Source organism: Erithacus rubecula, assembly GCF_903797595.1.
Source record: "Erithacus rubecula genome assembly, chromosome: 5".
Taxonomy (NCBI): domain Eukaryota; kingdom Metazoa; phylum Chordata; class Aves; order Passeriformes; family Muscicapidae; genus Erithacus; species Erithacus rubecula.
In genome coordinates, this window is record NC_136687.1 from 12,658,060 (window position 1) to 12,684,156 (window position 26,097).

Sequence of the window (26,097 nt, forward strand, 5' to 3'; positions counted from 1 at the left end):
GTATGACCCATACAAAAATAGCTGGGTCAATGACCTACTGTCAATATAAAAGATTTTTCAAGTTTTCTTAGGCATTTTTCAAGGTTCAGTTTCAACCAATAGTTAAAAGGAGTGCTTTAGATCACAAAACACAGTGTACACTTACTTCATAATTTCACATTTGACAATAAATTAGTACAGACTGCAAGACTATTTGAGGAGAGTTTAGATTTATGATGACACAGTGTAAAAATAATAAGATGCAATTCAATAAATACCATGACAAGTTCAAAGGAACCAATAATCAAGTGCACAATAGGAAGCATCTGGCTTTGTAGCAGGTTCCACAGCTGAATACGTGGAGTTTATTTTGCAAATATCACACTGGCATAAAACATTCTAGGTGAAATAATGCATTCATCTTCAAACACTTGAATGTCAAAAAAGGGTACACTAGAAGAAACCAGTAACAGTGTCATAGTTTGGAAACCATGACTGACATGAAAAAAGTGGGAAAACAACCTGACTGCTTCAACAAACGCATGACTTATGGCAGGCATGATGATGCTGGTACAAGTTTTAAGAGAAGATAACAGGAGTTCTCTTTGTCTATGCTTTTATACATAATCTGCAGAAGTCACTAAATTGGGAGAACCAGCCAATGTGCCTGAGCGCAGGTTTACCACAGAGGTGTAAGCAGACATGCTCAAGGAATGGGTGAACAGGAACATTTCAACATTCAACAAGGATAAGTGCAAAGTCCTGCAGCTGGGAAGGAATGAACAATGCATGACTGGCTGGGAAGCAGCTGTTAATGACCTGCAGGTATTGTCAGACAGCAGGCTAAATCCAAACCAGCAACATTCCCTGGCAGCAAGGATGGCCACTGTGATCCTGGGCTGCATTAACAGAAGTACAGCCACCAGCCCGGGGGACTTTTCTACTCAGCACGTTTTGGATCATATCTAAAAGAATACATCCAGTCAGAACACATCTTTGGGCCAAGACATCAGAAAAGTAGAGTAACTTCAGCAGAGGGGCAGCAACATGATCAGAGACTGGAGCACTTGTTTTATGAAGCAGAGATGAACAAACTCAAAGTCTTCAGCATGAAGAGCAAGAGGCTCTGGGAGGACCTAAAAGCAGCCCTCCCATACCCATGAGGAAGCAATGAAGGAGATGGAGCCAGGCTCTTCACAGTAGAGCATGGCAGGATAAAACTCAGTGGGCATAAATTGAAATAAGAGAAATTCAAACCATATCTAATGAAAAGCATTGTCACCATGAGGAAAATAAAGCAGGTTGACCAGAGGTTGCTCAGCTCCCATCCTTAGAAGTTTACAAGCAGGAACTTGACAAATCCTTGAGCAGCCTTGCTCCATCTCTCAGTTAACCATACTCAGAGGGTGTTTTATGACTGACCTTCTGACACCCACCCTGAGCCTTCTTACAAATCTGGGATCAATACAGCATGTAGCAATAGGTTTAACACACACAATGAAGATTATAGCAAGGGTATATACTAAAAACAAGCAAACAAACAAAAAACCCTATGGAGAACTCTAAGAATAGCAAAGCTCTGAAATACACCATCTATAACAGTCATCAACACTGAAAATTTTTTGAAGGTTGCTAGAAGTCATTACACATGGATAGCTTTGAAGGAAGGCAAAAAAGGATCCTATTGAGATCCCTCTAACTCCTACTTTCTTATGACAGCAATACCAATCTATCTAGTTTCCTCCAATGTTATCAACTCCTTGGCAAACTTGAGTTTTTGTTTGTCACATTTATATAATTACCATTAATTTCTGAGGAATAGCTTTCATCAGTTCCTTCAAGGAAATTAAGAATTATGACATCAAAGTTTCCTCTTGCTATCTTTCCTTCTTCAACAATCAAATCTAATATTAAACATCTTTTTTCCCTCTTCAAATTTTGGTACAATTTATTCCTTAATATCTTGCATCTCTAAGTTAATCCTAGTTAATTTCTCCTGACTATTTTTATAACTATCCAATACCTGGGCACGTATGTAATTGCCTCACAATCTAAGTTTTGGTCTAGGAAGGACATACTTGTGTTATTAAATGTTCAGTGGAAAAGAAACTCAATCTAAAGGATAGGTATGGTACAGGTTAAAAAAAAAATGCCAGTCATAATGCTGAAAGTTGTAAATGAGAAAAGAGCACACAGCAATGCTTCTTTCACCAGCTCAGTTCTCTCACCAGCTTGCAAAACAGCAGATTATCTAAATCATCTTCAGAACTAATCAGAGTTCGATGGAGAAAAAATAAGAAAGTGTGAGCATTTAAGGTTAGCCAACTCTTCCTAAGCAATTCTCCATCAAAATTCTACTTTGCTTCATGTCCTCTAGACAACTGTAGCCTACCTACCCCTTTGGATGAAAGGGTATTCACAGTGGATTTACCATCAAAGAAATCACAACAAAGTTGGCAACTCAAGCTGACTTAACTTCCTTTTGGTCCCTTTCTCTGTGATCTGAAATACTGCTTCTAAAGACATTCTTTTCTTAAACTTTTTTTTTTTTTTTTTTTTTTTTTTGGTCTTGACAATATTTGCTGCACTTAAGAAACAAAGATGGCAGTTATAACACCACAGAGATGCAACAAAAAATGTAGCATGGCATCCAGGTCACAAAGAATACTTTGTGCTTAGATTTTCACCATAACAGTACTCCACAAGCAATTTAATTACATACAATAGTATTATACAGATAATTGATGAAGGACTAGTCATAACGCCATGGCTAAAATTTATTTCACCTTTTTCTTTTAGTTAACAGAGAAATCCCATAATTGCTTAAAAAAAAAAAAAACATAGTATTTTCCACAAACTTACAGTATATGGAGTACAGACCAAGTAGACAGCATAAAAGTTGTTGTTTCCCTGTTATGTGTGAGGAATTAAGGAGGAAAATTAACACTGGCATTTTTACACAAAAGCACTGTATTTCCCTGCCATGAAAAAGGTTTGAAACACATGGTAGATGACATGCCAAGAACAGCACATTGATTCTCTAGTCTCCAGCAACATGGCAAATAGTCCCTGCTTGCATAATTACACTCTAGTAAGAGACATTTTGCCCACATTAGTACATATGTGAGTGCTTTTTGTTTTGGAATCATAGAGCATTTTCAAAAATAGGTCACTGGAAACTGAGAATATTGCAGAAATTATTTGCTGCTCCCTGGAGAAAGTGGAGTCTGCAGTACTCCCATTAACAAGCCAATTTATGATGTAACATATGCCAGATCTTAAAGATAATTTAAACTAGATATGTGGGTAGGGACAGCAATTACAGGTAAGATATGGGAGTGCTTTTGAAAGATTTACCACGCAAACAGCAGCAGCATTATTTCAAAACTGAAGTGCTAGTATGGAAGTGTTGTAACCAGGCAATATATTCATACTGATAATCAAAATTTAAGACGTGCCAAGTTTATGTCAAGATCTGTCACAATAAAAGGAAGCTAGAGAAAACTATAATTAAAAACATATGTTTTCTTCTTCATTTATTCTCAGCTACCCTCATCCTATGACTGACATTTGCATCAAGGCACTAAACTTTTGTATTTTCCTTAATATTATAAGATAAGTCAGGCCAAAATTCTAGAGTATTTTTTCTGAATATTTCACAGAATATTAATTTAGTAAAGAGCAACTTTATTGTTGTAGAAATGTGTAGATGAAAACAGAGTTTTTTGCAAATGAAAGCACCTTACAGTCCACACATACTTAACCACTGCTGTCTATGCTGATACTGAGGATGCAGTAACTCAGATACGTGTGATTAACTTGCCATAACTGACTTATTTACTCTCTACCAATACAGATGTGGCAATTGACTGCACAATTACTCTCAGCATCTCTCAATTCTGAGATAAATGTGGTAGTTTAAAACAGCTTTTAGTTGGTGTTGATTTGTATCACTTCTTATTTATAAAGAATGGAATGCTCTTCTTTTCCCCACACGTTGCAGAGTCCTTCTATCCCACCACTGAAATCCAGCTACCAAGACAGGATGCAGCAACTACATTGTTCTAAATGAGCAGTGTCAGAGTAAAAAATGAAAAATGTGCAGGGAGGAAGCAACTGCTTCAAGACAGAAATGAACTGCAATTTCTCCAACTGCAACCAACACAACTTCTCATGCTCAAATCTCCAATTTTTGTTTTAAAACATGACACAAGAAATAGAGGATCTCAATCAAAACATAGCATCTTAACAGCAACCTAATCAAAAGATCTATCCTACAGGATTGATTCATCTCTCATTAGAGAGAAAGAAACTTCCAATGGCAAGTTTTTGCAGTGAAGTATAGATGGATGCTCCACTTATTCTTGCTGATATCCCGACCAAATTTCAACCAAGATCAGGTGAACTGTAAACCATAATCTTTTCAGTTGCTGGAGATTCTCTAAACTTTCATCTCCAGCTGGCCACAGCATTTTAGAAGTAGGCCTACCATTCACATTCTGAGCACAGAAATAAGAATCCAGCAGCATATGATTTCTGAATCTCATAATGATCAAATAGATGGAAATCTACACATGGCTATGGGCATCTGCAAATACTTGATAAAGGCACAACACATACCATAGGTATGCCACAAACAATTCCACACAGGTACTTTAAATCTGAATTATTTAGATTTGAAGAATATACAGACAAACACAATTTCTGTGACAGGTCCAAATAATCTGCTGTATCTATATCTGTACAGCTTGTGTACTCTATAAACAAGATGTTTGAAATCCCAGCTGCACCACACATGCTGACCAAGTGCAATACACCACAGGAACATACGCTGTTTATTGTAGCAAACTTCACTTGAGTTACTTTAATATTTTAAAGGCTCTCTTGCACTAGGGAACCCCAAACAGAACACAGAACTCAAAATGTAGCCTTGAAAATGTCAGAGAGCATGATTTGATTTAAATACTTCATTCTTACTAATGCAGCTCAGTAGTCAATTAGCTTTTACTGCTCCAAGGATGCATTGCAAATCCCATTCAACTGTTTTTCACCTCAATAAGACACCCATCCAAGAGCTTTATCCTCCAAAGCCATTTCACAGAATGACTGAGGTTGAGAGGAACCTCGACAACTCATTTGGTTCAATGCTTCTGTTCAAGCAGTGTCACTCAAAACCAGCTGCACAGGACCATGACCAGATGGCTTTTGAGTTTCTCTGAGGATGGAGATTCTATGACCTCTCTGGTCAACTTGTGCCAGTTCTTAGTCAGCCCCACAGTAGAAAACATGTCCCCTGGCATTCAGAAGGAATCCCCTCAGTTTCAGTTTGTTCCCATTGCTCTGGTCCTATCAATAGACACTACACAAAAAAGCCTGGTTATTGCATCCTTCTTGCATGGTGTATATGTATTGACTAGCCTTCTGTTCTCCAGGCTAAACAGTCACAACTCTCTCAGCCTTTCCTCATTAGAGAGATGCTCCAGACAATTAACCACCTTTGTGGCCCTCCACTGCACACTCTCCAGTTGATTCCCAGCTGCATAAGATTATTCTGTACCAGGTGCAGGACTTGGCATCCATCATCAGCCAAACCTCTCAAGGTTTCTGTTGGTCCACTCCTTCAGTTGGTCATGGTCTCTCTCAATATCAGCCTTACCCTCCCCAGTTTGGTGCTATTCATTAAACTTACAATGTTTTGTTCTGTTGTTAAAAGAACTAGTAAAAGACACAACCCCAGTACCAACCCTTAAGAAATAAAACTTACAATCAGTCAGACATTGACTACAGACATTTAAATCCAGCCGTTCATTCAGATTTTCAGTAAATTTACAGTTCAACTATTCCACCTGTATCTCTACATATGGTAAAAATATTATGGGAGATTATGTCCAAGGCCCTGCTGAAATGAAGATAAATTACATCCACTGATCTCATCTCCACAGAGCTAACCATCTAACCACAGACAGCAATCAAGCTGGTTGTACACATTTTACCCTTGCCAACTCCATGCTACCTCTTCCCAATTACTTCTCACTGTTTTGTTGTCCATTCACAGGAATTTTTATCCATATTTAAAAGGATTTTCCTTTATAAGACTCCTACTTGTTCTACTTTGCCTTTCCTCTTTTTCTTTTAAAAAGCTACAGATGTTCAACCTGCAATAAGCTTATGCCTAGAAATAAGCTGAAAGCAGTGCCTTTCCAAACTATTTATGGCATTTCATGAATAGATGAGAACAGAGAGTTTTATGCATCTTTAACAGGCACTGTTACAAAGCCAATAGAAAAGTGTGTCAGAACACAACTTGGATGATAAGAAGCCTCTTATAGACACTGTCAATACATGCCAACACTGGGAGAGAAAAATCACTAGTCCATTTACAAAATTAGGGTTAAAATGAGGACTGGAAGAAGATTAAAGACAAAGAGATTGGACATAAGGGTTTTTTTGTTAACGTGTTCTGAATGTCTAAAAGAAATCAAATTTTAGTCTTATTGATATCAACTTTTTATGCACTTTTGGGCATTGGTATTAACTTTTTGACCTACTATTTTTAGTAAGAAACTCCTAAGTTTATCACCAAATTCAATACAGACAAAGCTAATAGCCTTGTATTTCCTTCATTAAATTTATTTGAGACATATGGCAACAATTTGTGATTAATCAAATTCCCTCTGTCGTGGAAGCCACTTTCTCCTATTGCTTGGTAGATCTGTAACAGGTCAGCTAATCGGTTTTTATTAAAAAAAAAAAAAAAGAATATGCTATAAAACAGATGCAACAACTAAAAACACTGACTTTTTTTGAAAGTGATAAAATGTTACATTGACAAGTTTCTCTTTATCTAATTAACTAATAAATCCTGATCTCTTTCATTAGCCATCCCTGTGTTCTATAACATCTAATAGCACATTATGCATATTGTACTCATTACAAACTCCAAAGTAAGGAACAGAGTACATTTTAGGACCACTCATGCTAAGAAGTTTGGCATTTATAATGCATCCTCCTAAATCATGTCATGACTCAAGACAGTGTTATAATGCTTTGTTCTGAATCCTACCATCCACTTTAAGTTGCTTAGTTAACCTGAACACAAACTTCATTGGACAGGAGTTCTGCAAAAATATTTAGCTACCTGGTTGTCTCCTTTTGTTTGCCCTCTCATAATCCCAGTTGCATGTATGAGTTTAATGGTGTAGGATTGCTCTTAATTTCCTCCTTCTACCTTTTCCCCCCAGGAGGCAGCTGTTCTGAAAGCAGCCACTCTATCTACCATGTGGATATCCAAATAGCTTTTACTATTTACTGTGATTGCTTTTCTTAACTAAAGACACAAAGCCTGGAAACAACCATCTGTTCTTGGGAGTTATTCAGTTCTATAAATGCACACACTTGCTTTGCTTTTTATGTCAGCTCTAAAAAATTAGCTACACACCAAAATTAAAGTAGAGTATTAATATCAATTAAGTTTAGATTGAACAGACATTCAACATTTTTGAGATTTATGAAACAATCAACTGAAAGCTATATATAATGTATGTATGAACAACTTAAAGAACAAAGTTTCAATTAATTTATATCATTGTTATAGATAAAATCAGCATTTATACTGTACCTGAGCTCCATAAATATATTTATCCAGCATTTTGCCTCCTATCGTTTGTCCCCCTACATCCCACACTTGAAGAGTAACATTCAAATTTCCTGAAAAAAAAATTATACAGATATTGTGTAACCTGAAATATTTAGATACAAATACATTTAACAACAATAGCTTTTAAGAAGTAGACAAGAGACAGGAACTGAATTTCAAAACAAAAATGATTGTATCATCTGGGAAAAAAGTTATTTGTGTCCAGATAAGTCATTAAGATACAGTAAAGCTACAGTTAGTTATTAACATATCTAATATTAGCAGAAAATAATTGGAATTCCATAAAGTATAACACTTCTGACTAGAAAATATATAACACATATCCACTGACAAAACATGTAAAACTGCACAAAGAATTTTCTACTGTGTGTTACTTGGAACTGCAAGGTAACAAAATTAACGCCAACTTATCCACATTATTTTGTACAGTGTGTTCCTTCCTCACTCCCTCTCCAAATCTTCCTTACAGATGATGAAGCAAGAACAATCTTAATGAGAACTTCATTTTGGTAGTGGTGCTGATAGTAGAGTACAGTTACAGAATTATATAGCTGACAGAGTAAAAAATGGAAATACTGACACACATCTAAGTTGAGGATGCAACTATAATTACTCCCTCCACTCACCACCTTAAGGCATGAAGCTAAATTGGATATGATTTACATAACTTCATCTTCAAAGAATCTTCACCAAGAATAGATCTTTCTTTCTACTCTAAACCATGTTTAAGCTACGTTGAAACTGTTAACAGGCTTTAAAAAAAACCTAATGAAAAGAATCAGTGTAAATACAAAATATTTAATATCCTACAAATCATACATATTCTGCAAGACAATTCAGCAACTCATAGATCAAAAATATACACAGAAAGGTATGGCACCATATACATACAAACATATTAAAGTATAATTTCTCACATTTTGCATGGTAAGAACTGTTTTCAGAACTGTGCTGATTACCTGGGAGCACCAAACTCTAACAGAGTAAGGACTGACAAATTTTTTTCTAATCCACATACAACTCACATGACATTCATATGTTAATACAAATTCTACACACAAATAATCACAACTGCCTATTAATTTTACTCCTAGATTTTAAAAAATTAAACAAATTTCACATTGCAACAATTGCAAATCAAGTGAAAACAAACACACTATTTTGGCTTGCTAAGAAAGACATATTCTTACTTCAACTATTTTATGTAATCTGATTTTACACCACATGATCCATTCAGCTGTAAATTCATAACTGATATGTTTGCATTGGTTCCACCAGAGAATGTGCTCTAAGGAAATGTATCACAGCCATGTCAAAATAACCAGCAGATTATAACTATATGGCTGAATATATGCTATTCATGGTATTACATATACCACATTATATTTTTATAATGCACCTTGCTTTCATCTGGTTAAAAGAGCAGATTTCCAAAACTGCTGCCTTGGTCTCAAAAATAAAGAGACCAATGTGAAACAGTACTATTAAGCTACACTGAGTTTTATGTAATACCAAGACAACTTCCACACAGAGCTCAGAAAACACATCATAAGCACCCCTGTTCAAAAAAGGCAACCTTTTCTAATAAACAAAAAGCTTACTTGTTTTGATAATTCATATACTATGTATTATTTAATTAATTATTTTAAAAGCTTAGAATACAAATGATTGCAAACAATGCAGAAAAGTCTTCCACAAAGCATCTGGCATGGATAAACTAGTGCATCCACAGTCTAAAAAGATTATACATCCTCAGTGGGTAAACTATGTAGGCTCAAAGGCTCACCATGCTACAGTATTCTACCCATATATATTCTAGTGGAAAGTCACTGTGCCATTCATGTCAGCTATTTGGGAAAAAAAACAAAAACCCTTTATAAATATTATCACTTTCAAACTCAGTAATTTTCAGATGCCTAATTTTGTGTTCAAGTGCTCTAAAAAATTTCAACTTGATTTTTCCTCCTAATGAAATAATTATGCAGAACATACTGGCCTTAGTATCTGGATAATCTGCATGGAACAATGTGAGAAATTTTAGTGCAGCAAGTTAAACAGTCTAACTGTAATTGTCCAACTAAAAAAATCTCCTATTACAAATTATTTACTTTGTTTCTTTAATAACAGAAAAAAAAAAAGGGGGGGGGGAAAGATTGGTATGTTCGTATGTTCATTTAAGGTGAACTCCTTCTTAATTAGAACCTCACTATGAAATTCATGCTGATCATCTCCTGAGCAAAATGCTTCCTTTTCCCTTTTTTTTTCAATTAGTTTCTGTAATATTTGCTTTGTGCTCAGATTTATTCTGGGGAAGAAAGAAGGATATTAGGATTATTCTGACAAAAGGAAAAGCTGCAGGCAATTTACCTAGCAAGTATTTCAATAACAACTGGGATAGCAGCACATGAAGCTTTCTGCAAAAAGTTTGAAATATTTTATTTTTTCAATTTAACAGGAACATAAAAACTAGAGACTTATGACAAAACAAAAAGAAACCACACATAATAAGACAGTTCTTAGAAATGATCTTAGAAATAGTCTTAACACTCCAACAAAAATAACAGAAGAATCCCATCAAAATAACACGTAATACACTATTAAGGAATAAAAAGAACCCAGCACTCCTTTACTCTGCAGAAAATGCACACAAAGTGAAATACATGAGGCAGCACAGTGCAGGTGTGCAGATTGCTTCTGGTATGAACTGAGGCCACTGGGCTGCAGCAGCAGTGACCCTGCAGGACACTTGGGGTACTGGTTAACCTTACTTAAAGTGCTGCACAATCAAGATGGAACTAAAAACACAAGTCTGACCACTTTTTACACCAAGGACTTTAAAAAAAAAGTCCTTTTAACAGAAGAATCCTGTTTACTGAAGTGCACCCACAACCTCCCAAAAAGTACACAACTATGGCTCTTAAGAGGCTCTATCAGCAGACCCTCTGACTAAGTTACACTATTTAAGCACTAAAACCTACACCATGGTTGCATCCAGACTATACAAAATTCTGCTCAATAAATGCAATGAAACTGATTTGCACTTAAAAAAAAAGTATTTCGAAAAACTGCATTAAGTGAATTTGTCACGTTGAACACTAGAGACATTTGAACAACACTGAACACGTGCAAAATTTATAAAAGTACTTCTGATTTGTATTAAACTGCATTGTTTTACCATGCAAAATATTTACAATTTTCACTGTAAAACTGCATTAGCTACTAAAACAATTGGAGACAAATGCCACATTTATCTTAGAAATTTTTAAAAAAAAAAATACAAAATAAAAAATAATAAAATAAAACAAAACTAGGAAAACATACTTTGTTTTGTAAGTTATATTATATTTCAGTGAAGACTTATGGCAACTAAATATGCAATTATAGAAATCTGTAATTTTGACTTCTGGAATCTTTGCTTACGTTGAAGAAGAAAAAAATTAATTACTGAACCATAGTTGTTCATCAATTCTCCTGCTGAGTATGAGAAATCAAGTCTTTTTTCCTACTGATGCACACATAATTTCTGTGCAGTGGTATCAATTGACCTTTCAAGTAAACACAGCAGCTCTGTAAACCCAGCACTAATCAAGAAATTAGAAAAATCCACTTACTAAAGTAATGCTTCCCATTCCAGTATTTAGAAATGTTACCTCCCTCCCTCTCACTCCCCACGACTAGTCCAGTTTACCTATAAAATAGAGAGCCATATATACCTAAACACATATATAGGCATAGGCAAAACCAGAATGACAACCTACAGAAAAATGTTTCTTGCTGAATATGAATACAAATGCTACTGTTTTGAGGAAAACAGATGGACTGACTTTTTTGGTGCTATTTTTGCCTGCATTCTAATTTTATACAAAATGAACTATGAATGAATTAAATTCACACACAAAATAAACTATGAACAAAAATGAATGAAGCAATAGTTGATCATTTTCCAAATTTTCTACTCAACAAGGATATTTAGAATCCCACTAATGTTTTTGTATGCTTAACAGCTAGAAAAAAAATCTTGCAAAATACAAGTTCTCAGCATGCACACTGCATGATTTGTGTACACATTGAAAGTATTGCTGTTAAGTATTGGTATTTTTAGAGGCATGAGCAGAACAATAAAAAAATTATTCTGTTCATTTTATGGAGAAATAAGCACAGGAATTTGGTACTTTATCACTCACCAGATACTAAAAATGTACAGCAAAATAGCCAAACCAAAACAGTAAACACGGGAATAGTCTGAAAATATTATTCTATTTCACTTAAGAAAATATATAAACGTAACCAAGAAATTATCTGCAATATAATTTTTTTAAAAATAAGTTCAAGAACTGCATACATTTTCTTATAACTTCAGGTTACACATAAAATGCTTAATCTCTGGGTTTGCTTCCCTCCTCACCCTTCACAAGGAGAAGACAGAACTACAGAACTTGCATCAACTTTATCAAATCTCCTTACAGCTTTTAATAATTACACAAACTTTTTTCTAACTTCTGATTTCTGAATCCAGAAATAAATGTTTTAATTACAGACTTTCATACTTTGAATATGAGCACACACAAATGAGTTAAAAGACATATTTTAAACCCCAATTGTTCAGAGACAACCTTAAACAGCAATTAGTCTTTTTTAATTATTTCTTTGCATTTTCCATGCAGCATGCTGCAACTGGCATCTAAATAGTTTCTTTGCCGTCGTGAAGTGAAACATCTTGAATGCTCAAACTGTATTTTTATGAGTGCCGAGGGACCCTAAATTTTAGTGGTCTATTAAATGCCAGCAATTTCATGCTGCCTTGCATAAAACAGCATTCACATATTAGAGCACTGCAAGTCCATAGCTGCATTATGCTTCTCTCACACAACTCAAATATGAGTTGTGTATTTCATTAAAAAATATATCTATTTCTTTCAAAACACATATACTTTTTCAATTAATAAGTTTAAAGTTCCATTTCATTGTTTTGTATTACACTATCCATATGGAAAGTGAGTGCACTCAAGCAGGGATGATAAAATCCATCAATACAGATAGTATTCCTTTTATTTGAATTCAGTGTTTTACTTAGAGATGTAACTTCCATAAGTTTTTGACACCTGGCAAGAATGTAAGAACAAAATATTCTACAAACAACCTAATTTACTTTGCCATAAAAATCACTGCACTAAGCTTATCTAGTACACATTACTCTGAAGAATCTGTCTTGCTTCCACCCAACCTTTCAGTGTTAGTTTTTGTTTTCTTACCTGGCAATAATATCCTTCTCAAGAAGAAGTCCAGTCCTATGGTTTGTTTGTACTGTTTTCCAAACTTTTCTTGAGCAAAACGTGTAGCTAAGGATGTCTAAAACAGAACAGTATCAAATTAAGTTGTCATTTTTAGCAGCAACAAACTTTATGTTAACCCAGAAGTATGAAATACAGTTAAGCACTTTTTAATTCAATGAATGCTAACAGTGTTCATGGATTTGGATTGACAAGCAGTCCAGTCAGTTTCAACATAATAACAGGAGGTGGTAAAGGCTACTAATTTATGCAAAAAGAAGCAAGGTGCATATTTGCTTTGATTTCAAAACAAACTCTCAGTCCTATTACAAAATACTACACAGATTTGAAGGAGGTGTCATTAGTATGCTCAAACTGACACAAATCTAGATGGCATTATCTGCACTTGAAGATCTTAGTATGTTTAAAAACCATCCATTTCCAAAACAAGGGTCGTCCCCTGGTAAACATCATGATTCCAGAGCAACTTTCTGGGAGGGAACAGAGATCTGTACAGTGCAGAACCCACAGGGGGCTCCTAAGTGGGCAAGATTTCTGCCACTGTACATTAGCTTCAGGATCACTAAGATGGGAAGAATACTTCCTTGCACACAATAAAAAAAAAAAAAGAAGTTAAACTCATATTAAGAATACACATTTACAGAATCACTCCTTCCAGTAGAACATTAAAAATTTATTTCTTCAATTGGATTTATGAAAGCAAACCAATACACTGTTGACCTAATAATAAATTTTTACTATATACAGGTAAAAGGATACACAACAAACTAGGCAAACTACTGAAGCAAGGAATTTATATTCTGTTAGTAGCAATTTAGTAGCAATTGAAGATCTCCTTTCAAGACAAAAAAATAGGGGTGGGGGTAGAAAGGGAAAGAAATAAAGAAAGAAGGCCCACAAAAAATGTAAAGGAGAAAATAGTGGTACAATCATAAATAATACAGAAGTGTGCATTGTGAAAAAAATAATACAAAATATTACAAAGTATAAAATACAACCAACATCAAATTAGTGTACACTTAAAAATCTCTTGTTGACATGACATTTGCAAATAAAAATACAAATTAACAACAAGAAAAATAATACAAATATTTATTTATCTATTTATAGAAGGAAAAATAATAAGAGGCTCACAAAACCCCTATATCTAAGAAAAGACAAAACAGGCCAGAAGGGTTTTTTCCTGCTAGTTTTCCATTCATCAAGACCTGAAGAGATGAGTCACATCAACCATTATCAGAAATTGCCGTTAAGAGGAAATTTAGTAAAAAAAAATTAGTAAAAAATACCAATAGCTCTGAAATATGAGAATAGGCAAGATCCATTAATAGAGGGTTATAACAAAAATCTAAATTAAGCTAATGTCAAATGTATCCTTTTGTTTTTGCATTAAAACATGATCACGGAGCTTCAGCATTAATGCTCTAGTATGAATAGGCAAACATTTATTCCACTATTAGACTTGTTACTAAGAAATAAAACAGGATTTACTGTTTTCATGTTTCTATATCATATTTATATTCCTATCACTGCCATATATATAATGAATGATATTTTGATATCAGAAGATATGTTTAGGAAACAGTCCGGTAAGACAGTGTTCGCCTGTGGCAACACTTTCATTTGCTTCACTGAACTCAAGCCCCAAGAGGATTAAAAATAAAAAAACAGATGGGGAAAAAAGCAAGTAAACTAGAAATAGCATGAGTATGCTTATATTTTTATATCCCTGTGGAAAGGGGGAAGACCACAGAGGATGAATCATGAGAAGATTCTTCTGCCTTCAGCTATGTGACAGTAATACTAACAACACACACAAAATTCAATACAGATTCAGACTACAGTATTGATAGTGCCAGAAAAACTGATTCATTTAATCCCAATAGTTAGCATGTCAAGGTTACAATGACATCTTTAATCTATCATGACCTTAAAGATATAGATGACAATAACACGACTGCAGGAATACACCACGGTCATCTTGAAATTTCCCTTTTTGGAAAAGTAACTAGTGCCTAGAGTACAGATTCAAGTATCATCTGACTATATCATGGTATTCTATATTCTCCAACACACTAATTTAGATCCTAAGTAACCATGCTCTTCTTGTTTTAAAGGCTCAGTAAATATTAGTTCATCATTCTGTGACACTGAATATTCCCTGAGGACTTCTAGGGCTGTTAGTAAAAAGAAATTACACACATTCAATTAACAGACAACCTATAAAAGCAGCAAGTAATCAACAGCATGGCAAAGTCCTCTTAAACAGTTTTCTCCACTGTACTCTTGAAGGCAATGGAATTTATAGCACAAAATCATTGACTAACTCCTTTTTAAATTTTTTCCTAATAAATGTTAGAGCTCAAGGAAGGTGTTGGATTACCAGTCTAGGGTCCTCTATTTATTCACAAAACAAGCATTTATCCACAAAATGCTAAGAGCAACAGTTCAAAATTCTTTAGAACAATAAACAAAGAAGTTATGTCAATGCATATTCAAGTGCCTCTACAATGCAAATACTCCTTTCAAATCCCAGAAGTGTTTACTGATGTGCTTTCCAGAAAAGATTTTGCTCAACAGTTTTACCTGAGGATATGTTAAATACAATCTATATAAGAATTAATGAAGTTAAATAATGGTTCAGTAGAACTGTTTTTGTAAAAATAAATTAGTGATCAGTGATCATTTTTAGAAAGGTTGCATTCCATACAACTCTACCCCTTAATTTTGAGGTCAGAGAACAGTATGATAGCATGAAGGCCTTTGCTCCTTTGCAGCTCTACTAAAACAACTACACCACCAGCTTCACAGCAGAATTCCCAGCAAAAATTCCATCAGTCTGGAAGGATTACACACCTGTCTTAAATACTCTGAAGTGAATGTGAACATCCCATTCTAAATATCAACAGTCTACTGAAGGTGTTAAAAAGCCCTGCTAAAAACAAGAAAATATCTTTGGGCTCTAATTTACTGCAAACAAGATAGAAGTGTAAACAAATATATATATATATATATATATATATATATATATATATATATATATATATATAAAGTTCAAAATACAATAGGATATTTTGGAAGGGTTTTTTTTAAAGAAGCAAAGATGGAATTTAACCTTACATGTAAAGCATGACACTTCCTTACTTCTATTTTTCAATGTCAATAAACTGCTGACATGCTCTTCCTGAAGACCTTCATAATAAGTAAAGAAGAAAAAAAGCAAACAATATCTATGAAATAAACTAAAAAGTCAGTAAATTGAACAAGCAAAGATAGCCAGCTCTGGCAATGACTACTCACCAGGGCAACCAGAAACTTCTAGGGAAAACCCCACCAATGACAACTCTTTAAGTAAAGTCCTATAGAATTATGTTTTTGAGAAAGCAGAGTCAAAATATAGTATCACAGTTGTAAGAATGAAAACAAAATTCAATTAGATGCAAGCACATAGTTCTGAAGCCATGAATTTCCATTCACACACAAACTTTAGCCACTAATTGAAAATCTACTTTCCAAAAACCACATGTATCTATTCCTTCCCTCGCTCCCTTCTAGAACATCAGTGCCATTATCCAAACACAGCTACACTCATCCCTCAGTCACGTCCTATCCTATTGGCACGAATTTTAGAACAAACAAAACTAAAACAAACACTAGGCTAAATAATGAAATGCTTTAACTACCATAAAAACACACAACTGTCCAAGCTAATGTCCTTCCATCCCACTGCAAATGCAACTAACTACTACTGCAACTTTGTTCACTGAAAAAGAGAAAATTACCACAACTTCTTGACATTTGATCTATTTGATGCAGCTGGGCCAATCTGCACAGCACACTGCGCTCAATTTTCCATTTGCAAGACTCAACAGTGACGACAATATTTTTTGTCACCATCAATGAAGCCCAACTGTAACAAGAAAATTGAGAATTGAAGCAATGCTTGAAAAATTGGTATCCTAAAAAATCCTAAAGCAAGCAGGACACTACTCTTAACGTCAGCCTATGTTTTATCTCCTGCAAACTCCCATACCAGCTTGAGCACTCATTCTTTCATTTTCATTATCCACAGTTACCAGAAGGAAAAGATAGAATGTTTCTGCTACCACACTCTAGTTCCAACTACAACAGATGGCAAATAAACAGAACCTCGGCACACCTATTTTTTAGGATCTCCCTTCCCAATAACAGCTCTGAGACTTGCTTCCAGAGGCCCAAAACCTTCTCCAACACTAGCAAATAATAATATTCTATTTCAAATCTGCACCCTTGTATATTTCAGTATAAGCCAATCTATGCACAAAAAGAGTAGAAACATCGTAACATCTTTTTTTTTTTCAATCCATACTAGTAATGTTGGTTTATTTTAATGGAAAATAATTTTGGCTCAGAAAGAGTGGGTTGATTTAAAACCTAGACATGTAAGGCTACTGTGTGTATATATGTCCTTCCTATACTCAAAAAGCCAGCTGTTATTAATAATTGCTGCTTTTTTTCATCCCACACTGTCCCCACTTCTGATTGCTTTTCAGATTATTTTCCTATTTTATCTAGTTCATTAAAATTATTTTCTATTATCTTCTGACTAACCAGTCTTGCTTCCCTCAGTTTTGCTTTTCCACAGTTCACCATCACCTTACCACTTCTATTTTACCCTAAGAATTTTACAGATACTACTCTGTCTCACTTCTCTTATGCCCTCTTCCACTTTTAGTCTTCTCTACTTGAGTTTGCTCCAGCAGTGCTTATTGCTATCCTTAAAATTCTAAGTATCCAATTATCCATTCAACCACTTCAAAACAAATTAATAGAAGCACAACATCCCTCCCTTGCCTCATGGATAGAGCAATTCCTAGCTCATGTACAAACATTACCCTTAGCTTGAACAGACACTGATTTGTTTTTAAGCTGCTACCAATCCTTGCACAGAACCCGAGTCACTTTGCTTCTAAGCAATGAGTGAGGAAAACAGAAAGTTTCCACCTGACCCACAAAAACAATTTTGGTTGTTTTTTTTTTTAAGAGGGGCCAAAAGAAGCTGAACATGAACATCTTACACTAAACACAGGATAGAGTATTTCAATATATCCCATCATTTTCTACACACCTCCTGCCTCATGATACCAGAGTGACAGGAAGAGAAAAACCAACACTTTGTACAGTAAGAGAGAGATAAGTATGCATGTGTGCAAAAACCAGCTGTGAACCAGATGTGAGAGCCAAGCAGTTTAGAGCTGAAAACACATAGACAGACACAGGTTTCAACACGTAAGCGGAACGAGTAGACAACAAAAGAGAAGAACCTCAACAATTTAGTCTTCTAAGGTGCTTGAAATAGCACTAGGTACATTTTATCCTTCCATTCCATGACCCAACTGCTTCTTTATTTTTACAAGACCTTACAATAAATCTGTGTGTGCTGCCAGGGCACTGGGATGGTGGGAAGGAGCCTCTATTACAGCATCATCTAGGGGGGACGGGAGGAAAAGCAGCCCACCAGAGCATTGCTGCTGCTCATGCCAAATAACCTGCTGGGGAAGCATGGGATTCCTGGAGTCAGCAGGAGATGCAGAGTGGCAGCTCCTGTGAGACGTAGGAACCAAAATGAATATACATCAAAACTCAAGAATGCTTGAAAATCCATGTTTGGCGACAGGTCTTGCCACAAACTGCTCAACAGCAGCAGTGAAAGGATTCCTCAGTTTGAATGGAAAACTCCAGGGAAATGCTACCCGTGAAGCAGCACTTCAGCTGTCAATGCTGTGCATTTATTATGCTCTCATCACAACTGCTTGGAATTGCCCATCCACTGACTCAGATGAATACAATACCACTTCAGACTGGGTTTAGAATCACTGGAGACAAAAAAATGTTTTGTTTCTTTATAAAGTTCTGAATAAGTAAGTGAACAAAGCCACGCGTACGTTCACTCAGAGTTTATATCTATTAATGTAAGGCAGTTCATTTAAACCCGCTCTACGAACATTTCCACTTTTCATATGAACTGTGAAGCAAGAAGAATTTATTTTCAAAAGTAGTTTCAAAAGATAATGACAGATGAGAAAACTGCATACTTCAGGCAAACAACAAATTTACTATTTTCAGGTGTATCTCACAAAATTATTCAAGCTATATGTGACAATAGATATGTTCAAGTGTATAGTTAAGATCAGCGAGTATTTTAAACAGTTAAGAAAGCAGCCTCTCTTATGCCTTCTTTGTTTTCTCCTTGTCAAAATTTCCCTTTTACAAATAGAAATGTGTTGGATTATTGTTTGATTGTTTTGATTATTTTTTGATTACTACTGATAAATAAACTTTTATAAACAGAATCTCATTGTGGTGATTACAGATAGGGGGAAAAAAATAAAAGTTACAAACGAAAACTAAATAGACCCAGCAGTGCCTTTCCAAATTTTGTTATTACAGTAACTCCACTAGTTGCAAACTTCTGCGCAGCTCTGTATCCGAAACGAAGGGCGCCTGCAGACCCAGCTCAGCCCCGTTCCCTGCTCGTCCCTTTCCATGGGCACACACGTGCCCGGCCCCGAGCCGAGCCCTGCACGCCCGGGGCACTGCAGCCACCGAGAGCGACTGCGGGCGATTCCAGCGACTCCGGCCGGGCAGCTCCTGCCTCCATCGGCAGCGCAGGGGATCAGTGGGAAACTCCGTCAGCACCACAGCAATTACGTTACTCGCCGCTCCTTCTCTTACGGCTCAAGAGAATTGGATTACAGGCGTGCACGTCTGCCTGCTGCCGATACCTCCCCGGGTGCGGAAGCCCTGTCAGAGGGTTTGGCTGCGGGCTCGGCGCGGACACCGGCGGGAAGAGCCCGCGTCTCCCGTGCAGGGCCTGGGGCCGGGGGGGAGCAGCCAGCCAGGTATCGCGACAGCGGCTGCGCGACAGACTGCCCCCTCCTCGGCAGCAGAGCCTGGGGCAGCGGGAGGGCGAAGGCCGGGAAGGGGCTCGGGGCACCGCGGCGAAGGAGAGGAGCTGCCAGCGGGGCCGGCACTGACCTTGCCAGTGGTGCCGTCCCCCAGCACCACCAGCTTGAGCTGGTGGTCCGGACTCTCCTCCTCCTCCGAGTCCGACATGATCTCTACGGCCCCGGCGAGAAGGAAGAGGCTGAGAGCAGCCGGGAGGAGCCGGGTGCAGGAGCGAGGACGGAACAGGGGGAAGAGCGAGCGCCGCGCTCAAGAAGCCGGCAGCAACGAACGGGCCAGCGCCGCCATCTTCCTTCGGCGCGCCCTCCGTCGCTATGGTCCGCGCGGGGCGAAACCAACGACAGCGCAGAGGGAAGGGGGGGAAGCGGTAAATAGCGGGCGGGAGCTAAAGCAACAAGTCCAGCCGCTGCTTCGGGACACACTCAGTTCTGCCCCCACAGGGTCGGGAGATGGTTCGGCCCGGCTGTCGGCCGCACGCCGCGGTGGCTCGGGCCGCGCAGTGACGCCCCGCGCGGTAACCAAGCAACGGGGGACGGGGCCGGCCCGTGTGGGGCTGAGCGGGGGGGCAGCGGAGGTTTGCTATGGCAACTGCACATGGCGACTAAATAAATACTTATGGCAGCCAAATCATCGAGTCGCTGAATGGTTTGGGTTGGAAGTGACCTTACACATCATCTCATTCCAGCACCCTGCCATGGGCAGGGTCACCTTCCACTAGACCGTGTTGCTCAAAGCCCCGTCCAGGCTGGCCTTGATGGGATGGGGCAGCCACAGCTTCTCTGGGCATCCTGTGCCAGTGCCTCACTACCTTCACAGGGAAGAATTTCTTCGTGATCTATTCTAACCCTGCACTCTTTCCGTTTAAAGCCATCTCCCCTTGTTCTATCCCTACATGAGGTCCCTTTTAGGAGGGTACATAAGGGCCTGTACAATTAAGATCACTCTGCGCCCTTCTTTTCTACTGACTGAGCAATCCCAGTTCTAGGGACTCCTCCACTTTCTTACACAGTCTCAGAACATTTCTGTTCATATAAGCAATCAGTAAGAAAACTTGTCAAGGTAGGCCTAGCTGAATTTTAGACCATTACTTTATCACATACCATGGTTGGGGTGAACAGGCTATAACCTACTCTCTTGCATCAGCCTTCCCTGAATTTGAAAACTACCAGTGTCCCTTCAGCCTGTCATCTTTCCCATAGACTAAACAACTCCTCTTCAGTCAGTCTTTCCCTCGGTTGTCTTTTCTAGACTTGTGATTATTCTTGTTGCTTTCCTTTGGCCCCTCTCCACTTTCTTGCAGTACTGTGCCAAAAACTGGATACAGTACTTCTGTTGAAGCCCTGGGAATACTGAGTAGAGTGGAAGTATTGCTTCATGTGTCTTACATACGAGGCTTCTGTTTATATATCCCAGTGTGATGTTTGTTTTCTTGACGGTGTGACATTGCTGACTCATACCAATCCTGATTTACTAAAAAAGCCTCTGGATGCTCTCCTGTTATTGGCATTTCATACACGTTGAAGTTTTATTTTTGTTTAACTGTAGTACTTTCCCCCCCACTGAATTTAATCCTATGTTTCAGCTACTTGCAACATTTGTCAATATAATTCTATTTATAATGTATCCAAAATGCATACCAACCATCCCAGCTTGCTTATATCTGGAAGCCTAAGAACCATACTCTCTATTCAAAATTCATTAATAATGATATCAAATAGTACCAAATCTCTTAAAGTATCTATTTAACATATTTTTCCTGTATGAGTGACAACAATTCTTTGGGCATTGTTTATATGACAATTTGAACAGAGACAACTGGAACTCTTTAAAGTACAGTTGTATTTTAATGAATTCAATAACAAGCTAAGAATTTTTAGGACAACTTTGTATAATGCCTGTATAGCAATCATACTTGTTTCAGTCTCTTTCAGGTTTTCCTTATGAAATGTATGTCTGACGTTTCCAGTATTACAAGTACACTGTTTTACTCAATCATCAGGAGGATCAAGAAGGTTCTTTATTCCTTATATGTCATGTATTCACGTGTTTGCACAATTGAGGCTAAATCCTTTTCCAATGACATTCTGGAAAAAAAACAAACAAGGAATGCAGATACACTATTAAATTGCATTAAAATACATTAAATTCTAGTGGAAAACAAGACACATACCTTTGTCACTCCATACTTTTAATCAAATTAAACATGTTGCTCATTGTTTCCCACTTTATTTTTGGGTTGTACTGCAAGTTCTCTTAACTTGCACTTCAACAGGATCAGCATTAGGGCACAGATGAACAGCATTTCTGGGAAGGAAGAGCAATAGGGACAAACATGGAATTTTCCTTTGTGATTTCTGACATACTGAATAGTTGTACAATTGGCATTAGACATTTAAAAGCTCCACATTTCACTCCAGGGCAGACACATGATTGATAAATCACTGTTGGCAGAACTGCTCATATTTCTGAAATTCTGCCTTGGTCACATTAAGAAAAAAACATTAATTTAAAGCTTTCTGATGCTTTTGAGGAGAAGCAAGTCCTATTTAACCCACAAAAGGAGAAACTGCATGTGCAAAAGCAGGATGATGAGACAGCAAGGTGCTCCAGGTGTCTAGACTATGTGTATTTTCATTTGAAATATCACAAGGAAATGCATGTGTTATAATAAACATCCCAAAATTTAATTTACTTCTCTTTCATCTTCAATGTGGCATTCATGGGCTTCAATTTGTCTTGAGCTTGTGTATCTTATCTGTTTAAATAAGCAGTTAAAAATTAAAGCATAATTTTGGAAATACAATGAATATTTGGTGTGGATAAACGTGTGCTTGCCTTTGACTGCCAAGAAAAATGAATGGAAACTACCCCAGAAGACAGCATAGTAACACAATTGGACAACTCAGCTCCCAAAAACCTCCTTGGTCAAGTCTAGAATATTACAATAATACTATCAAACAATAATATTACCAAAGAGTGTTGTTTACCATTATTTAACTTTAGTAGCATAACAGGGCAATCAATCTGACTGCAAATCTTTGCATATCTTGCTTGTGATGTTCAGCAAGCACATTAACAGCTTGATGTGGTAATTTTACAGAGTGGTACAAGTTTTTCCCACTAACACATCCCCTCTGGGAAGCTTTCAAATTGAACTATTTTTTGTCATTGCCATCTTTACTAAATATGGATGACATTTTATAGATTAAAGGAAGCTAGTCTCAAAGTGTTTGATACTTCACAGTTAAAGGAAATATATGAAGTGTGTTGAAAAGCACTGGAATTAACAAACAGAACACTGCAGTTAAAAAAAATCATTGATGGCAGTATAGAAATAATTTGAAACTCTTACACATTTTTAAAATAGTAAGAAAAATCCTTGAGCAGTTGCTTTGAATGGAGTTTTCATTGAAAAGTGCCTGGGTCACTCAGTGACACAGAAAATAAATATATATTGTTAAACAAATATATATTATTTTACATTCTGTTTATATTTTCATTTTTTCTCTTTTGGGTTTTTATTATACTTTCCATATGCTTTATGTTATTTTTTTCTGATGGAAATTCACTGCTAATACACAGGTAATTGAGAATATTGTGAATAATAACTGAGATGACAACAGTTTTAAAATTCTTGTATTTCATTAAGGCTACAAACAAGAAGATAATTGCATCTTCATTCTCTGTCAAGTTTTGTCCTATTACTTACTTGACCATTTTCTACTGAGTTAAATTGACTTCTTAATATGTGGAACAGATTGTATTAATAGTTTTCTATATCTGTACTACAAAAAAAGTGAGGGAAAAGCTACATGACTCCATTTCAATTCCCTTCATTTCAATAATTCTTGATCAGTAGAGCTGTGAGTGTTTGAAAACGCCTCTCAGGAGTCCATGGAAGGTTGCTGAGAAAAGTAAATCCAGAAGACTTAGATTTAACCTACATAGATGTTCACTTTCACTTGAGTACTTCAAAGAGTCTGTAAGATCGATCGTTTCTGCTGCTCAATGCCATTACATTTATCAGCTGGGCAGTGAGTTTAATAAATGTTTTCACTTGGTTTGGTTCTTCAGAATATCACTGAAGTTGTTTCAGTTCATTTTTAGTTGCAAAGCTCAACTATTTAAAGGCTTGGTAACTTTCCCTAAGTAGAATCTCTGCAACTGCTGGATTAGTTTTTGGGAGACAGACGTAGTAGAGTTTGACAGGATGGGCCAGAGATGTTTAGGAGGGGAGACAGGCAGCAGTGGAGGAGTCAGAGCTTATAGGTAGGTAGGAAAAGAGGCTGGAAAGGGAAATCTGTGGAAATTTCTGAGGGTCAGAGACAAGTGTGGGAGTTTTTAGTATTCACTCTTCACAGCCACATTTTTATGCAACATCTTCATCCATCTCAAGAGACAGAGTCAGGTACCCAGCTCACTTCATCTGGGTTTAAAGGAACTTTCCTTCCTGGCCCCTGTGAATTTTTTTGCTGCTCTTGGATGCCATTTGCTCCTTTCTTCACATTTTCCCCTACACGCACGGTTAAATTTGTTAGTGCAAGCCATTGATTTTCATTTCTACTCATCTTTTGAGCTGACAGTCAGAAATAATCTCTTTTTTTCTCCTATCATTTTATTCCAGTTTAATTAGAAAACCATTTTTGGTAATCAGTTTTGGTTTGAAGAAGGTAGTCTTGGTTCCTTTTCTCCCTTGTTCTTAAGTTATCCTCATTAAGCAATTGTGTCATACACAGCCAACCATGTTTGCAAATGCAAACTGTACAAATGCAAACTAGACCTCTAAATTTGAGAGGAGTTTTTTTAGAATATGGTATAAGGTTGCATTTCCTAATGCAAGTATCTACAAAAGCATCAAAAATCATTGCCTGCATAGGAAATAGATGTGTGCTTTTCCCAGGCTCTGAGAGGTGTGAATCAAGCTGAACAAGGTGGAATCTGCACTGAGAGAAAAAGGAATAGCGTGTGTGAGAGTCTTCAACCTTTTTGCCATCCTCTTCAGGAATGCAGGGTCATTAGCTACCAAGTCATCTGTGCTGTCCTTACAGCACTTGATGGAAACAACACATTTCTCAGAGAGAATGACATGAGCTGTGTCTTCTGTTACCAATACAAGACATTCTTTTAACTTTTGTTCTGCTTTTTCTGCCCATGCTTACACAACAATACTCATTCTTTTCTGAGTTTCTTTCATACCAATTTTTCTATTTCAAGTCTCTATAGCTGGGATCTGTGATGCTCCTCTTTTTCAAGGTGGAAATTGACATTATGTTTGTTTGAATGCGGAAAGTGTCCTTGAACAGAAAAGCAAAATTGTTGAAACAAAAGTGGAGTGTGCATTTAAAAAGAAAATATATTTACTTCCATTATAATGTTGGGTTTGCCACTCATCTCTAGAGCAGAGTAGAGAGCAGCTGTTGGTTTTAACTGCACTACAGATTTGCAAATAAAACCCAAATTGTTTCTACATCATCAGTATCATCTCTAATGTCTTTACCAGACAGTGTTTTCTTCTGCACTGCTTGATGACTGTGCCTTGAGTGAACCTCAGTGATTAATGTGCCTGACTAGACGAACAACTGAGTGGAAATGGTAAATAATGACTTGTTTTTATACACGTAAAAAACAGTTCCTACTCAAGTTGGAAATCCTTGCTTTTGGAAGGGCATTATTCCATCTTGCTTCCTGCTAACCTAAGGTCACTTAAGGAGTAACTGTTTTTAATGCTTTTGATTACAGTGATGTAAACGTCTCTGGCCCAGACGCTGCAGTGAACAAGACTTTCCACACTGGAATATGGTTAAGCTGAAGGCCACAACTTTTATGAACTACATTGCCTAATAAAACAGGGAAGAACCACTAGCCAGCTGTTCTCCACAAACTACCCAGTAAAACAGGGCAAGTGAGGTTCACCAAGCACAAGACTGTTGAGGCCAAGCTAAATGTTTAAGAGAAAGCTGACCGCATCCTCCCTCTGGCAAAAGTGACCATGGTATGTGGTTCCACTGAAACTATCTTCTCCTACATTGTCTGTGCTGGGGAGGAGAGAGAAATGTCAGCAGTAACTTTTTAATTTGAGTTAGGCACTACCTTTTTCCTTTTTCCCTGTATTGTGGAAAAGGAAATAACTCACTGACACCTGTGTGTTTAAGACACAAATAACTCACTGACACCTGTGACACCTAGTGTTTAAGACATGAGCAGTAATTCTAGCCACAGCTAACA

General features: G+C 37.0%; 1 protein-coding gene across 2 annotated transcripts in view; it reads right to left on the bottom strand.

The window, feature by feature from the left end:
- RAB28 (RAB28, member RAS oncogene family) overlaps positions 1 to 20,401 on the bottom strand; it is a 64,010-nt gene extending 43,609 nt beyond the window's left edge. Inside the window, exons 1-3 of one of the 2 annotated variants that reach the window (XM_079305824.1) lie at positions 19,945 to 20,401; positions 12,889 to 12,985; positions 7,598 to 7,686 (exon numbers count right to left, since the gene is read on the bottom strand). In XM_079305824.1, the coding sequence (XP_079161950.1) occupies positions 7,598 to 7,686; positions 12,889 to 12,985; positions 19,945 to 20,022 (264 nt within the window). In that variant the 5' untranslated portion in view covers positions 20,023 to 20,401. The remainder of the gene's footprint in view (positions 1 to 7,597; positions 7,687 to 12,888; positions 12,986 to 19,944) is intronic. The other variant, XM_079305823.1, reaches the window with a different exon arrangement.
- Between the last annotated feature and the right edge of the window lie 5,696 nt (positions 20,402 to 26,097).